The sequence below is a fragment of the Mastomys coucha genome, unplaced genomic scaffold, assembly GCF_008632895.1.
Source record: "Mastomys coucha isolate ucsf_1 unplaced genomic scaffold, UCSF_Mcou_1 pScaffold15, whole genome shotgun sequence".
Taxonomy (NCBI): Eukaryota; Metazoa; Chordata; class Mammalia; order Rodentia; family Muridae; genus Mastomys; species Mastomys coucha.
Window position 1 is genome coordinate 96,123,107 of NW_022196897.1, and position 16,024 is coordinate 96,139,130.

The 16,024-nt window shown below is 35.2% G+C and overlaps 2 protein-coding genes across 5 annotated transcripts in view; one reads left to right on the plus strand and one right to left on the minus strand.

Moving 5' to 3' along the window:
* Positions 1 to 16,024, minus strand: part of Ano3 (anoctamin 3) — a 337,010-nt gene that overhangs the window by 62,074 nt on the left and 258,912 nt on the right. For both annotated transcript variants that reach the window (XM_031371327.1, XM_031371328.1), the window contains one exon: positions 15,178 to 15,238. In XM_031371327.1, coding sequence (XP_031227187.1) covers positions 15,178 to 15,238 — 61 coding nt within the window. The remainder of the gene's footprint in view (positions 1 to 15,177; positions 15,239 to 16,024) is intronic.
* Muc15 (mucin 15, cell surface associated) lies at positions 1,027 to 15,940 on the plus strand. 3 transcript variants are annotated; one of them, XM_031371332.1, is made up of 5 exons: positions 1,060 to 1,238; positions 2,457 to 2,610; positions 8,567 to 9,291; positions 11,155 to 11,304; positions 13,783 to 15,940. In XM_031371332.1, the coding sequence occupies exons 3-5, from the start codon at positions 8,604 to 8,606 to the stop codon at positions 13,941 to 13,943; spliced, it is 999 nt and encodes a 332-aa protein (XP_031227192.1). In that variant the 5' UTR covers positions 1,060 to 1,238; positions 2,457 to 2,610; positions 8,567 to 8,603; the 3' UTR covers positions 13,944 to 15,940. The 3 variants fall into 3 exon arrangements, with proteins under 3 accessions (XP_031227191.1, XP_031227192.1, XP_031227189.1); XM_031371331.1 differs by lacking the exon at positions 2,457 to 2,610 and having other exon boundaries at positions 1,027 to 1,238; XM_031371329.1 differs by lacking the exons at positions 1,060 to 1,238; positions 2,457 to 2,610 and adding an exon at positions 1,340 to 1,373.

Consider the following 16,024-nt stretch of genomic DNA (forward strand, 5'->3'; position numbering starts at 1 on the left):
TAGAAGCAGGGGAGGGGATAGTATAGGGGGAGGGAAAAACCTGGAAAGAGGATAACATTTGAAACGTGAATAAATAAGATATCTAATAAAAAAGAAAGAAATTTGGAAGAAAACTAGAGTTTCTTTTTAATTCCTTATAGTCATTCATATCCTACTTTAAAACAATGTAAATAGAATTTATTATACAATTAATAAAATAAAATAACCTTAAATTTAATATTTAGAATAACAATGTTTCAAACATATATGTAATATAAATTTTATTATAAATACATCTCACCAGGATACCAAGGAGTACTTTGTTCTTTAGTTGACTTAGTTGTCAATGAGGCCCTATTGTTTATATTAGAATGAAGTGAGTTTATTTCACCAGAAACTGTATTTTACATTTTACAACTAACATACTGAGAATGTGTGCTTACACAGTAATGGGACAGATTTTGTCATAGTGATACTACTTCTGTGGACTATGGGTTGTATTAAAAATGCCCCAGTGATTCCCTAAAGATTGGGAAATCACTAACAACCGCAGTTTAGTACTGGGCATTATTTCTATAGCAACCCCCTCTACAGAGCTCTCAAGAACTGACTGTATAAAGATGATTTTCTATAGCATCAATTTCAGTACACTTCAGGTCAGTCCCTGTGACCTGAAGTGAGTTCTTCACATTTAGATTTAAGGTCACAAAAAGCCACTGCAGAGAAGGACTGAAGAATTTGTTTATGAGTTCGAATAAACTTGGGCTAACATAGAGAAGTAGGTGTGGAGCATGACTCACTGGGGTTTCCTTACCTGCAAAGAGGTACCCAGCCAGTTTCAAGAGTTCTTAATACACCAGAGGATGCTCCCACCCCTCTCCCCTCAAGAAATAAACAATCCCTTTTTTGCTACTGCTGCAAAGAACCAGCCTATCTCAAAATCAGTTAAAGTAACCTATGAAAACTAGAGGGTTGGACTTTCTTCAGACCTGAGTGAGGTGATATCCTATTGCTTACAGCTGAGAGGCAGGTCAGTCAGGTTCTTGCCTGCTCTATTACACAAGCAAGATACTGCCAGCCAGCCAGCCAGCCGGCGGCCAGCCCCACCCAATTTTGTTTCTCAAGCATCTGCCTGTGTCCTGCTCAATGCCACACTGTCACACTTAAGTCACCTGCTCTTCCATGTGCTGAAGACTTGCTGAAGCCAGGCCAACTGTGATATTTTATTCCTCATTTGTAAACACCTGTTAGTTCTGAAGGTAAGTGTGTGCTCCTTGGGATTCTCTCTCTCTCTCTCTCTCTCTCTCTCTCTCTCTCTCTCTCTCTCTCTCTCTCTCTCTCTCATCAAAAAAGAATGGCTTCACAATGGCTTCAACTTTTGACAGAACATTCAGGCAAGTAGCTCCAGAGACTCTGGTATAAGCAGGCCATTGTTTCCTTAGTTAATGACCTTCTAAGTGGACATTTGCACTGTTAAATGAACAAACTTTAAGAAGCACTGCCTAAGTTGCTAGCTGACTAAACAGGCAGGAAACTCGTTTTAAGTGTATACGGTGTTTCCTTCAGTAAAGTCTTAGTGGAGCCATCAGAGTGAGCGTTTCAATTGGAACTAGTGACAGGAAAGTGATCCAAATAGCTCTAAATTATGCATTTAAGCTTAAAGTTTCTTTTTTAAATATATCATTTGGGGGAGGGTAAGTTATGTTTACATGCAGTGAATTACAAGCTTTTATATATATCTTTCAATGGTGTTCTTAACTAAAAAGTTAAACACTGTCCACTTCATTATTTTATCTAGCATGCTTAGTCCACAGGTCTGGCATTCTCAGAAATTTTAGAAGGCTAAGTCAGTCACAGAAGACCTCCTGTGGATTGAGGATTTAGATAGGGTTTGCGAAAGCCATTTTATTTTCAGCTTGCTGCCCTGACCTACTTTCTCTTTGATTCATAGAGGCTGTTTCTAAAGACAGTGAAATGTGATAGAAGTCTAAAACCTCATGCCTGGGAATATGGATTCAGAACATATCTTTTGAACACACATTCTTTCTAAGCTTTGTAGTCACCCACCTACTTTTTCACAGTCGTGAAATTCATGACTGGACTCTCAAAATAGCGGGCATGATGTCATTCTCTCTCTCTTTTTATGTTTATCTGAATCTTTTAATAGACTGATAGAAAAACCTTAGGGAATTTCTTACAATGAAAAGTATCATTCTATCTTTCTTTACCCAATATATATATATATATATGTATATATATATACATATATATATATGTATATATACTAAATATATATATATTGAGAGGGGGGAGAGAGAGGGAGAGAGAGAGAGAGGAGAGAGGAGAGAGAGAGAGAGAGAGAGAGAGAGAGTGAGAGCGAGCTTGGTACAAATAGAATTTTTGACTTCTCATGCTTCTAAAACTTTATATAATAAGAGAATTCTAGAACATAATTTCTTATGTTGTCATTAATGTAGCTCTAGAGAACATACTCAATGCTGACCAAAATTGCCAAGGCTACTCAGAATAACACTCAAGTACTCAAGTTCTGCCTGATATACTAGCTACATGGATGACTGAGCTTTTAAAGACAAAAGGAAACAAATAAATAAACCCATCTACATTGGGAAGGTAAGGTCTGTGACAAGAAAGAATCAAAAGTATTTGGGCAAAGCGGTTCTACACCTTTTAGTGATTCGTCACAAGAACAATATATAATATCTTCCATATACCTAAGCTGATGCTGTTACTTAAAACTCTGTTTTTGATGGAGTTAAGAATTAATATTATACTTTCTCATGCATGAGTTTACAGCCAGACATAGTCAGGGTGCTTCCCTATTCTTAAAGGCTGGATAAGTAGTATAACTCAATTACAAAGGGGAGGTTCAGCAGTATAATGACATCATACAATTAAGGGCAATCAAAATTAAGCACAGCAAGCAGGTTTGCCTCCATGGATATATATGTATCTCCTCTCCCAGTGTTTCCAAACTTTCATGGAGATCTATCCATGGAAAGCTACCTGTCAGAGTTAAGAGTAAAGAAATGGAGAAAACACTATTGATCCTCCCTGTGGAAAAATTATTCAATTTCAATATTGAAGTTTTATTTTAAGTGTTGTTAAAATAGTATCAATTTCGAGATGTTTAGACTATGCTTTTGGTATCACAGCCTGCCTCAGAATTTTGTCTTTCTGTTCCACATCTAATAATCCTAGCCTTAGTTTTTCAAGCTGGTGATGATTACAGGTCTGTTTTTGTTACGCTTCCTAAACATCCTTAGATGTTAAGCCCCTAGTATTACTCCTACCCAGGTGAGGCAAAAACACAGGAGAAGATATTCTCATTTTTTCTTTCTCTAAATATTTTGTCTTTCTCTCAATTTATCACTTTTTTCCCCATTATATAAGACATCTGACTGGTAGATGAACCTGGCCAAACTCAAGCATGCTGCAGTTCATGACCCAGCAAAATTAACCTCAGCTTAATATATTACATAGATATACAACATGTTTAAATGTTTGGATCCTTGAAATGGAAGGAGGCCCAAGTGATAGTGAAAAGAGAAAAAAATTTAAATTTGATCCAGTGTCTTCTGGAGGTTCCTATTGTGCTCATCACTGGCTCTTCCTCTTTGCAGTGGACATTCTTGAATTCAGTGGGGTTCACCTTAGCCGGGGTCACACAGTCCTTGCTTTTGCAAAATTCCAGGGCTAGAGTTTTTGAAAACCCTGATGGCTTAAGTTCTGTACTTCTTCTATTCCCGTGAGATGATATGTACCTGACTAAGATATGTTACATGGTAACCCTAAAATCGAGGGAAGAGAAGCAAATGCCACACAATGTCAGGATTATTTAGGCCAAAATCAGATTTTGCAATGCTGTAGCCATAGCTGTATTAATATTTGAATTAATTGTACTTTGTATTCAGACAAGTCTGCTCCTGTCTTCCTGCACTCTAAATCTTTTTCTAGCAGATAAATGATAGGCTTTGGCTTATTTGAGGTATCGATACAGTAGGTTTTCAGGTTACACTCAAAAGTGTGGTGAAGGAAAGAGAGATGCCCTCGGTGGTTCAATGTTACAAGCAAGGTGAACCTGGCACAATAAAGCTCACTGTGTTGGCTGGTGATATGAGGATTCTCTTTACTGGAAGGGGTTAAAGTTCCAGACTACATTCCTTATGTAACACTAAGAAAATTAGAATACCCAAGGGCCTTTTTCCTTCTGATGACCAAAATTTTAGGACCTAAATAGAATGTAAACCAAGTGACATAATAAAGATAAAAAGAATGACCAAGTGCTGTGCCTACAGTAGAGCACAGGCTGCAAGTGAAAATAAAGACAACTCCCTGTTGTGTGATCTGTACAAATTTCACTGGAGAAAAATATCTCTGAAATATACAAGTAACTACACCAAGCTAAACTGCATTGTAAATATACCTACTACACAAGGCCATAACTGAATAGAATATTGACCAATGACAGGCCCCCAAAAATCTTTTACGTTTTCTTCATGTAGGTCACGCAAGACATCATACAAAAAGTTGTTGGAGTTTCTTATGTTAAAATAAAAGTATATTCACCATGTTTGAGAAACAATTAAGATATGTGTTTTTACATTACTGGGTTTGCAATGTTCATAGAACGGCTTAAACTCTTCAGTTTAGAAGTTGTGTTAAAAGTAAAATGGTGGTGAGAAGGGATCTACAAAGACAGAAAACTCCTTTGTAATTGCTTTATGGAGTACAGTTGGACTTGCATTTTCACGGGCTATCTGTCCATGTGTTTAATCAAAGGCAAATCAAAACGGTGCAGAAAAGTCTGTACTGAACATGTTTTTCTATCTTTGTTTCTTAAACAATCTAAAATTCCCACAAATTACATTGTATTATGTATTCTGAATGTTTTATAAGGATTTGAAGAATGTAGGAGGATGGGTTAGGTAGTATGTCAGTACTTAAGCCTCACTACAGAAAAGACTGTACCAGGTGCAGACTTTCATGTTCTTGGGAGACTCTGAATTCAGTTTGTTCCAGTTATTAAGTGACAACCTCACACATTAACTTTAACTTAACTATGTCAAGATTTATTTTATACCTACATTTGATTAACTTGATTATGAGTCCTTGAATAACTTATTGATACTCTTTATGTTTCTGCTTAATTATTTGTATTTGTGATTACAAATCTTGTTTTGATCACTCTTAATGATTTGATGTAAGACATAGAAGTCTCTAATATACCAAATATGTAATTTAAAACAAAATTTAGGACTATGTTAATAATCTTATGACTTAAACCACTTGAATTGATTATGAGTGAAAGGAAATAAAATATAAGGAAGAATTACCACAAGTGTAAACACTTCTATAATTCATATCCAGAAACAGAGTATGACAAGCACAAGAGAACCCTTTAACTGAACAACAGTACTCTCCTCCCACACATAGCCATCCGCAGTCTCTTGTCTTCTAACAGAATTGTTCCTGGTTTGAACTTTATATATATGGGATTATAAAATATGCCTCAAATTTTAGGCTCTGCATTATGTTGGTGATAATCATTCATAGTTTCATAAAATCTTAAGATGGTAATTTTCATCTTAGCCAGGTCAGGGATTTTGCTCAATCTGTTACTGTTAGATTTCTGCCAGAAAATCATAAGTAATGTGCCTATGATTATTTCTGCATGACTACCTGCTTTATATTTTAAGACTTTTCTTAATAAATTAGAACAGTTATGGAAAATATTATATCCCACTGAAACCTTTGGAATACAAGACAGTGGGTTGATTCCTAAAAGCTTTTGATGAAGACAGTATATCACAATATAATGCAGACGTGCTAACTTGTGACAGGTCATTGTGAAGACTAATGTGGGAAAAACAACCAAATTATGATCCGAGGGGTATAGAGGCTCTCTAAACCCCAATTTTAAAAAATCAGCAGTGTTGACAGTATTTGTGAAAATCCAGGGATGTCCATAAAAAACTACAGGCAAGGTGCTGAAGAGATGGCTCAATGTCTAAAAGCACTGGTTGCTATTCTAGAGAACCAGGGCTCAGGCAGCTCCCAACTGTCTAGAAATCTAAATCCAGAGGAACTGGTGCCCTCTTCTGACATTCATGGGTGCCAGACATACATGTGGTATGCATGCATGTACACAGGCAAATCCTCATGTGCACAAAATAAAAATAAATATTAGAAAATACTAAGTTACAGAACCTTAAAATTTAGCAATTGAACTTGCTCTATTTTCCTGTGTCAAGTTAGAATCTTTTAGTAAGAGTAAGACCTGATTTAAGGAGCATCAAATTATTTCTCAGATTTTATTGTTTGAAGAGATTGTTTGAAATGGTGTCTCATGCATCCTGCTATATACAATTTGTTTAATATTAATAGCAGGTTTCTACTCTTCCTTTGTTTATTCAGTTCCTAGATAAAAGACACACAACTTTTATATTTATAATAAGCTCTTAATGAACTAGACTGTCAGATATCTACTCTCTATGCTATTATTTCTACTTCCCTACCAATAACCCCAAATTACAATTTGCTCCATTCCATCTGGGCTGCTATTAATGCCAGTTGGCCAGGCCTCATAGCATGTTTTCATAACTCAACTACCCCATGGCATCTTCTCCTTCCTCCACCTTCTTCTCCCCCTCGTGGTCCTCCTCAAAGCCCCAAGTCCAGCTGTCTCTATTCTGCCCAGCTATAGGCTGTAGGCATCTTTATTCAACCAATAGTTTTTAATTAAGGAGCAAGGTCACATAGCATTCTTTTGTGTACATACAGATTCTCTGTCCCTGGAGGCACTCAGGCCTTGGAGGCCAATATTTAGCATTGCAATACATAGCAAAAGACCAAACCTCAACAATAACCCTGGCTGGCTTCAAACTATGTAGTTAGAATTACCTTGAGTTTCTGATGCTGTTGCTTCCTCCATACTCCTTCCTCATACTGGCAGTACAGACAAGTACTAGCTTGCTTGATTTATGCAGTGCTGGGATGGAATGCAGGCTTTTTTGCATGCTGAGTAAGCACTCTAACAACTAAGCAACTAAGCTAAGTCTTAGCTCCAGGGTAACATTTCTTAAATACAAAAAATGCAGCTAAACGTACTTTATTGTTTAGCATCTTGTTTGGCTTCTACTGTTCATTAATTTCTATTATCAGTCACTCTGAGCCTCAAGTTTTTTTTTTTTTCCATTTAGATGAAGAGCATAGCACAAGCTGTTCTTATCTCAAGAGATCACCATATCAAGTACAATGATATTGTAGACTTTGTAATCCCTAGGACACTAGAACAATGGTTCTCAATCTTCCTAATGCTGAGACTCTTTAATATAGTTCTTCATGCTGATGGCCCTCCAGCCATAAAATAATAACATTGCTACTTCATAACTGTAATTTTGCTACTGTTATGAATTGTAATGTAAATATCTGTGCTTTCTGATTGTCTTAGGCCAGTCCTGGAAAAGGGTCATTTGATCCTTAAAGTGGTCATGACCAACATAGCATTGCAGAGATAGTGTGACTTTTAATTGATACCAAATGGAGGTTGGTATGTATTAAGTGCTTACTTTAGGCCACTTAGTGGTCTGAATATTTCTTTATGTACCATTTGATTTAGTTTAAAATAATGCTGTAAAACAGTTTGGTTCCCTTGATAATAATATATTAACAACTTGTAATCATGATGATGCAATAGGTTATTTGGGACAGAAACCAGAATTTTAACAAATAACCGCTCTAATGTTTTCCTTATCACCCACTTACAAGTTAGGGGACTCCTACACCTAAGCAGAATGGTGTGCTTGGATTTAGTGAGGTCACTAACTCTGCCATAATCTACCCTCATAAAATTTTTTATACCTATCCTCAACCATATTATTTATTTATTATAACATATCTGCTATTTCAACTTCAATGGATTAAAAGTAAATGTGAATAATATGTCGTCAAGGGAGGTTTGGCCTAAGATGATTTGAAAATGCAGATTTTTACATTATGATTCAGAATAGTAGAAAAATTACAGTTTTCAAGTAGCAATAATTCAAATAATTTTATGGTTGGAGGGTCACCAAAGCATGAAGAACTGTGTTAAATATCTCACATTTGGAAGGTCGAAACCACTGTTCTAATGTGTTAGGGATTACAAAGTTTGTACTATCACTACCCTTGATATATCAAATTTTAAAGTCACATCTCAGGTAAGAACATGCTCTCTGGAAGTTTGAAGAAACCAGACAGCTCTGGATGTTCTATATTTACAATACTTGAAAAAATATTTTAGCCGTGCATGTGTGTATATATTAATAAATATATTTTCAAGTTGTTCCAAGCTTGGTGATCTTTAAAATGGCAGTATCTAACTTGGCAAGCTTGTTTCCTGGTATTTTCCTAGGAAGAAAGATTATATAGAAAACAGGACTTCGTGGCACTGATTTAAATCCACAATACACCCAAAACCAACTTATTAGAACAAGAAAAATATCATCTCAATATTTTTGTCTAGAATAAAGATTCATAGAAAAGACAGAATGCTCTTATTATTCAAATGACTGTTACTTTCTTTCAGATTCGTCATACTAAAACCAACATCAACGAAGGCTACCATGTTGACCTTAGCCACCAAGATTGTGTTGATTTCAAGTCTGTTCATTTCACTACCATTTGGGATGCCTCAGAAACAAAATCCAAGAAGAAATGTAACTCAGCACACTGTAGAAGATGTGAAAACGACAAGAAACAAATCCATTCATTTGGAAGGAAGCATAAATATAACTTCAGAAAATGGAAGTGATATCTCCAATCTCATGGTGACAGCTCCTTCTGTTTTGGATTTATCCACAACCTACAAAACAACAAATTCCACCAGAAACTGGCCAATGGCTAGCTCAGCTGAGCGTCTAAGACCTTCCTCCACATATTCTGTTCCTCCCTTGGTTCAGGGCTTTGTTTCCAAGTTGCCTTTGAACTCATCCTCAGCAGATGTAAATCCTTTACAGGTCTCAGAGCATTCCAATTCTACACATTCCCCGTCACCAGAAAACTTTACTTGGTCTTTGGACAATGACATGATGAGCAGACCTGAAGATACTTCCAGTACAGTAAGCCCCTTCCCCCCACCTCCAACGACCACACCTGTAACCCCTTTCACAACTGAACCTACTGGATGGCTTGCCACAAACACTGACAACTTTGCTGGTTTTACCCCATATCAAGAAAAAACAACTTTGCAGCCTACCTTAAAATTCACCAACAATTCAAAACTTTTCCCCAATACATCAGACACCCCAAAAGGTATATATGTATATATACAAGGATTTAGCTTCTTGGTTATATAAGGCTGAATCTCTAGAGAAGTCATATAAATAAATCCAAGGAGTGCCATTCTGGGGAAAGGCAGGCAATTGTAGTTATATGAGTCATTCTTATTGTGAGAAGTAAACAGTAAAAATTGTGGAGTGGTTTTAGGACTTAATTGAGCACATACTAGGTCCTAGCAGGTGGGAACATGAGAAGACAGTGGGATGTAAGGTTGTGATGGTAAGTAAAATCCTACCTGAGGCATTGGGTGACAATTTCCACTGACTCTCTAAAAGCAATCTGGACTTTTGGTGCTTTCAGGAATATTATACAAATAAGCTTTAAAATATATGTTTGTGACCTTCAAAAAGCTGAACAAAATGAGTGCTTTTATAGATATCCTGACCCCACATGCAGTGATTCAAGGAAAATAACAGAAGAGTGATACTACAAGGGTTACTTAGACAAGCTTGCAGAAAGGAAAACATCATTAACTTTTAGTTATCTAATTTAATGTATATTTTTGACAAAACATTATTTTATTATATAAACATATATATGATTTGTTTAGAAATGTCATATTTAAAGACAAAATAGGAAGCATATCAAAGGTTATATAATGCAGCAATTAAGCTTAATTTCCTTCAGGTCTAGCTGTATGTTTGTATGCCTGAAGTGATTTATTATTTTTAATAAAAAAATCTACTTTTTAATTAACCCAGTGCCTTTGGATACATCTTAGTGGTTAAATTAACTATAATGTATAACTGTATAGGTGAGTTGGCATTTGTAACCTGTTGTCAGCATATGGAAATGTTTTAACATCTGAAATTTAAGCTTTTTTAAGTAACTGATGACAACATGTCTATACATATGCTCTTATTTTGGCTTTAATTTTAATAATCCTATAATTATCTATGCTCTTTATTCCATTAGAAAGAATTTTTTTAAAATGTATTTGTTGTCTGTCTAAACTCAATAAATACGTATTGTGAATACTGAGCACTGAACCATACCACAGTTCTTTTATCAGACTTGTTAACTTTGCATCTTTTTATATTAACAGCTCTTTTTTTTTATTCTAAGTGAGTTAATTTCATTAGGAGTGGCTTTAGAGAGCCTAAGAAGAACTTCATCTACCTAATTAGTGAACTTGTCAAGATATTTAAAACTGCAGTTGGTATCTAGAGGGCAGAGGGTTGTAGTACTTTAATGATTACTTAATTTTCAAGTCAATTAGTCCACAAAAGAGCATCACACAGCACAATTTTGTAGTTTCTCTGAGGTATAAGTAGGCATTACAAACATCTTGCATTTGTCTTTTGCTTCTTTGTTTTTCTCAGTTTGTAAATGTATTATACCAAGGATGACTGCATTTCCTCCTGGTATATTCTTGGAATTTTGTGGTTATATTACTTATTACTCAGTACTGTTTTGTGTTTGTTTCTGTATGTCTGTAATTGAATTATTGTACAAAGTTAAAGTTCATTTCAACTTTAAGTTTCCCCATAGACTCGGGATTTATGAAAATTTTATGAATAAATTATTAATTACTGAAATTAGATCTTCTATAAAATATAGCCCTTTAGTACCTCTGGAGATAATCAGTAATAATCAATTATAATTAAAGGCTTTAAAGTCTTTCAAATAAAGTGAATGTTTATATACAATTTTATAATGAATTATTTAGCACTATATCCCAAATACCATATAATGATGACACATACAGGGATACACTGTCACCATTATCTAATTTTAAACATTCAAATCTTTTGTATAATGTCTCTTTGCATATGAATTTTTGTATTTTAAATTTTTTTTTTATTCTGAGTTGAACCTATTGCTTTTTTCTTCTAGAGAATAAGAACACAGGAATAGTGTTTGGAGCCATTTTAGGAGCAATCCTGGGTGCTTCATTGCTTAGCCTTGTTGGCTACTTATTGTGTGGACAACGAAAAACAGATTCATTTTCCCATCGGCGCCTTTATGATGACAGAAATGAACCAGGTATAAACTTCTTTCTGACCATCACCAACATGTAATAGACTTAGTATGTGACACTGTGTTACCTAGGAAGGAGTTGGAGTGTCGAAGGACAGAAACAGACAAGATTTATTTAGAGCCGTTGCCACTTCACCAAGAAAAGAATTGCACTATCCATGACATTTAAAAACCTTTGGAATTTTTGCTCATTGTATCAAAACTGTATTTTTAAATAGTGTTTCTAGAATCCAAACATATGTAGAAAATTCGAAGATACTGATAAAAAAAAATCACTCTGAAATTTACTCTAAGATTCACGGTGGCTCTGAAATTTGCAGGTAAATGGAACTAAGAAAAAAAAACATCCTTAGTGAGGTATGCCAGACCCAGAAAAACAAATATGATTAGCCACCATCAGAGAAGCTTCCTCTTGTAGTAGATGGGGAAAACTATAGACCCATAGCCAGACATTATGCAGAGAGTGAAAGACCTTGGAACACTAATCCCTAAGTAGAATCAAATTCCTTCTTTCAGAGCTCCAGGAGCCTCATGGAAGATGAGGGAAAAGATAGTAAGATAGAGTAAAGATAGAGGACAGGAAGAAATCAAGGCCCTACATATCAACAAGATCAGTGGTTATATGAACCCTCAGGTCCTGCAAAGGCCCCCTGTGTATTTTATGTCTTCCAGTTTAGTGTTTTAATGAGATGCCTGAGTGTGCAAACAAGTGGGTTCCTGACTATCATCGTGCCTTATCTTGGACTCTTTTCCTTCTGTTTGTTTGTTTGTTTTGTCCAGTTTCAATGTGTTAGTTTTTGTTTTACATTTTATTTTATCAGTGTTCAAAACAAACAAACAAACAAACAAACAAAAAACCCACAAAATAACCAGAAATGTGTCTCTGAATCACAGGATCTGGAAGTTTCATATGTGCACAGAAAAAGGATCTCATAGTTTATTTCAGAACTCTGACAGTTTTAGAATTTTTTTTAAAAGCCAACCAGTGCACTAGAGATAGGTTAATGAACATACTTGCTGTCTTAACAACCAGAGTTGTTCTGGTAAGTGAGCCTATACTTTCAACATTTGTAAGGTAGAGAAGGGGTTCTTCAAACAAGGTGACTAGTGAGGTTTTTAACTGAGAGAACATGTTTCAATGTATAAGGCAAAGAATCTTTGAGGAATACTTCTGACATAAGCTTCTCTGTCTCCACATGCATAGATGTACACATACAAATATGTATGAGCAAACTACACACACACACACACACACACACACACACACTCTATATGTATGTATATATATGACAATAATATCTGTAATTAATAGAAACTAATATGCAACAAGCAAAGAGTTTGAGATACATATTATTCAAATATAAGATAAATGAAATAACTTCAGATGCTTGACTTCTCTCTTATGCTCTATGAGGAGAAGGCCAGTTTTTTTAACAAATAGGTACCTCTATAGAGTCTACCAGTGAAGTCCTATTGAGTTCTGTTGATACACATTCAAAATCAGATCAATTTACTGTAAATGTAGGAGAATTCTGTTTATGGTAATCCATATTTCTGAGGAGACATGTTTCAAAGTTAAACAATTTTTAAATTTTCAATAAATATATACATATGTATGAATAAGAAGTTTCCATTAAGTATATAATATAAACAATTCTGTTGTCAGTTTTTTTCAATCTAAGTACACTTGTGATTGATGTTTAGAGGAGCAATTCAATTAGGAGACCTTTGTGATCTCTTCCATACAGCTTTGACATATCTCTTCAAAGACCCAGAGTTACAGGGTGGTGAGGTTGTAAATAGAATGGCTTAAGGAGTAGTCAGGCAACATAACGCTTACAGGAGTAATTAATTCTTAGTTGCAGCACTTTAAGACAACTAATGCATATGTAAGTTTTCTCTAAAATATATATACTCGAACTCATTAAGAAAGTGTCTCCCTTTGCTAAAAATGAAACAACTTCCCTGAGCAGTCATCTCTCAGAGTATATTGAGTGATTACTTGATCTGTCAGAAGGAGACATGCTTTCATACATTTTCTACTCCCTTCTATGCATTCATAGGGTTGGCTATTAATGTATTAAGCAGTAAATGCAGGTGTTTTACTAACTGGCCTCACTTCAAAAAAATATGTTTTTTGCTAGAAGATTAAAACCAAAATATGCAAAAGTCAATTAATGTTTATATTTTCAAGTATTGGATATTAGTATGCTTTGTTGAGATGTCTTCCTTAATTTGTTAATTTTGTGCCCAATTTAGAATTTTAGAACTACCTCTGTTCTCTTATTCATAGAAATAAATGTGTAATGTGAAAATCTACTCACCTAAAATTTCAAAATAATGTCTGAAAGCCCACACAGAAGTACTTGCTCATCACCTAGAGCAATTCCTAAAGTCTGATAATGTAGTCAGGTGTCAGAGCATCCATTACTTAGACTATCACCATAAAACAAGTCTGTTGATTCTGCTATTTTTTTTTTTCAGTTCTACGATTAGACAATGCACCAGAACCTTATGATGTCAATTTTGGAAATTCTAGTTACTACAACCCAGCTGTGAGTGATTCATCCATGCCAGAAGGGGGAGAAAGCGTGCAAGATGGCATTCCCATGGATGATATACCTCCACTTCGCACCTCGATATAAAATTAGGAGAAAGATGGATGCAGAGGGCACAAGTTCATCTCCATTTTGACCTTTCAACAAATTCATCATTCAAGAGGTTCTGCAAGATTACTGCTGTGCTGCTTGCACAGGGAATGTTGCAGTAGCAAGAGATGTGCAGAAAAAGCTGGCTGGATCCATCATCTAAAAGCTTTCTTTTCTTATAGTCTTCAGCTGGGCTGAAGCATCTGTTATATAACCATAATTTGTATTTTGGTTTATTTTCCAAGGAAACCTTTGTTGAATAAGGTAAAATTAATGCACATCACCATGGTAGCACTGACTGATAACTTAACAATAACCTTCACACAAAATCTGGGGAGCAAAACTAGATTTTCTTTAAATAGTTTGTTTCTAAACAAGAAACCAGAGTTAACTCTTCATTCCTCTGTCTATAATCCAGGACCACAAAATAAAATGAGCATTTTCTTGGGGGCATAGTTTGGATGATTTTTGCTGGTTTGTTTCAAAGCCAGAAACATGATATGGCAGAATTTTTTGTCCTGAGAAATTAAGGCAATAAGAATGAAAAGATTGTCTCCTAATACATTTCACTCTTCTACAACAGCACACATGGTCGGTCTCTTTGGCTGGCATGTTGACAATGGGGGCATTCAACAGGGCTGCAGGAAGAAAACTGACTCTAGCCAGGAAAGTGATATCTTCCCTGAAAGTCCTCAAAGTTTTAAGCAACTTCAGCTTGCATGAACACATCAGGTTTCAATTAATAGACAACGTAGAATCTCAATTGGAAACATGAGGAAAAAGTTGAGGAATATACTTGTACGTAGTTTGTATGAAGTTAACTTGTTAGCTAGAAATATAATTTGTAGTATATTATAGATGTTTGTTCAGTCATATGTGAAATATCTATCACTCTGAAGGCATGGAGCCCAGGGCAAAACAGAAAAGAGAGTTAGCAAGCAAACACATCATCACTTGAACAAGTAATGATACAAGAGACTTAATTCTGGTTTTAGTTTGTTTTCGATTAACACCTATCTTTGACAGTCTGAGCCTCAAAGATTAGAGAATTAAATAGAGTTAAATTCCCAAGGAGTGGATGTATGAACAAAGCAAGTACTATCTTAGAGGCTTTATTGTTGAATCAATACATGATATGAGTGGCACTTGCATGTGCACACGTGTGTGTGTAACACAGAAAACATTTTAGAAAGTCAGAATTGTAAAATGAGTAATGAAAGAAAATACTCACCCCATATTGCCATAAAAATAGCGAAGAAAACTGTCCCTCCATTATCAAACAAATATGTTACCTTAATAAATAGAAAATAGAAATATTAATCATACTAGTGGTTGTACTAAAATAGAGGTTATTGTTTGCATTAGGTCCTATAGTTTCTCCCCAGGCTCTATCACAGTGTTGTGTAGCCTGTTAATCTATTGACTTGGGATCAGTTTTCCAGTAGTTTATGCAATTTTCTCACAGGAAGAGATGAGGAAACAATAGATTTTTTTCTTTTTCTCACCTCCCTCTGGTTTCTTTGTACTCCACTTTCATTTTGGCCTTTAGGTTGTTCTAAGTTCCCAAAGAAGCCATTTTGTACTACAGTTGAATATACTAAAACCATGAAATATATGAAGTTAGTGTGTAACTTAAGGCATAACACATTTTGTTTCATGTTGTTTCCTGTTAGTGACAAGTTCCCAGAAGAGGAAAGCTATAAAATACAGAAGTCTGGTAGTGAGCAAGCTTCTTCAATTGAAAGTTGTAATAGTAATATCACTGATCTTTCATGTCTTGTAAAATGTGCCATGGGTCCAGTAGTCATTTATTTCATATAATGAGTTTTATCTTAAGTTGTTGTAAGATATTTCATAAATCACTAAGCATATTTTAATCAGCTGTTACCTTATATAGAGCTTGATAAAGCATAAAAAGTCATTCAATATTATAGAATATAATTTTTAGAATTGCAAGAATGGATAGACTTTAATAAAATTCAGATTTAATAAAATCTTATTTATTGATGCTTCTTTCTATTTGCACAACACCTTGCTCCCAAATTAGTGAACATCAACACTTGGCATGCACATAAATA

Coding starts and splice junctions, on each gene's coding strand:
- Muc15 (XM_031371329.1), top strand. CDS start 1,345: ATGGCTTCAACTTTTGACAGAACATTCAG. Junction 1,374..8,566: donor ACTTTTGACAGAACATTCAG/GCAAGTAGCTCC, acceptor ACTTTCTTTCAG/ATTCGTCATACTAAAACCAA. Junction 9,292..11,154: donor TACATCAGACACCCCAAAAG/GTATATATGTAT, acceptor TTTTTCTTCTAG/AGAATAAGAACACAGGAATA.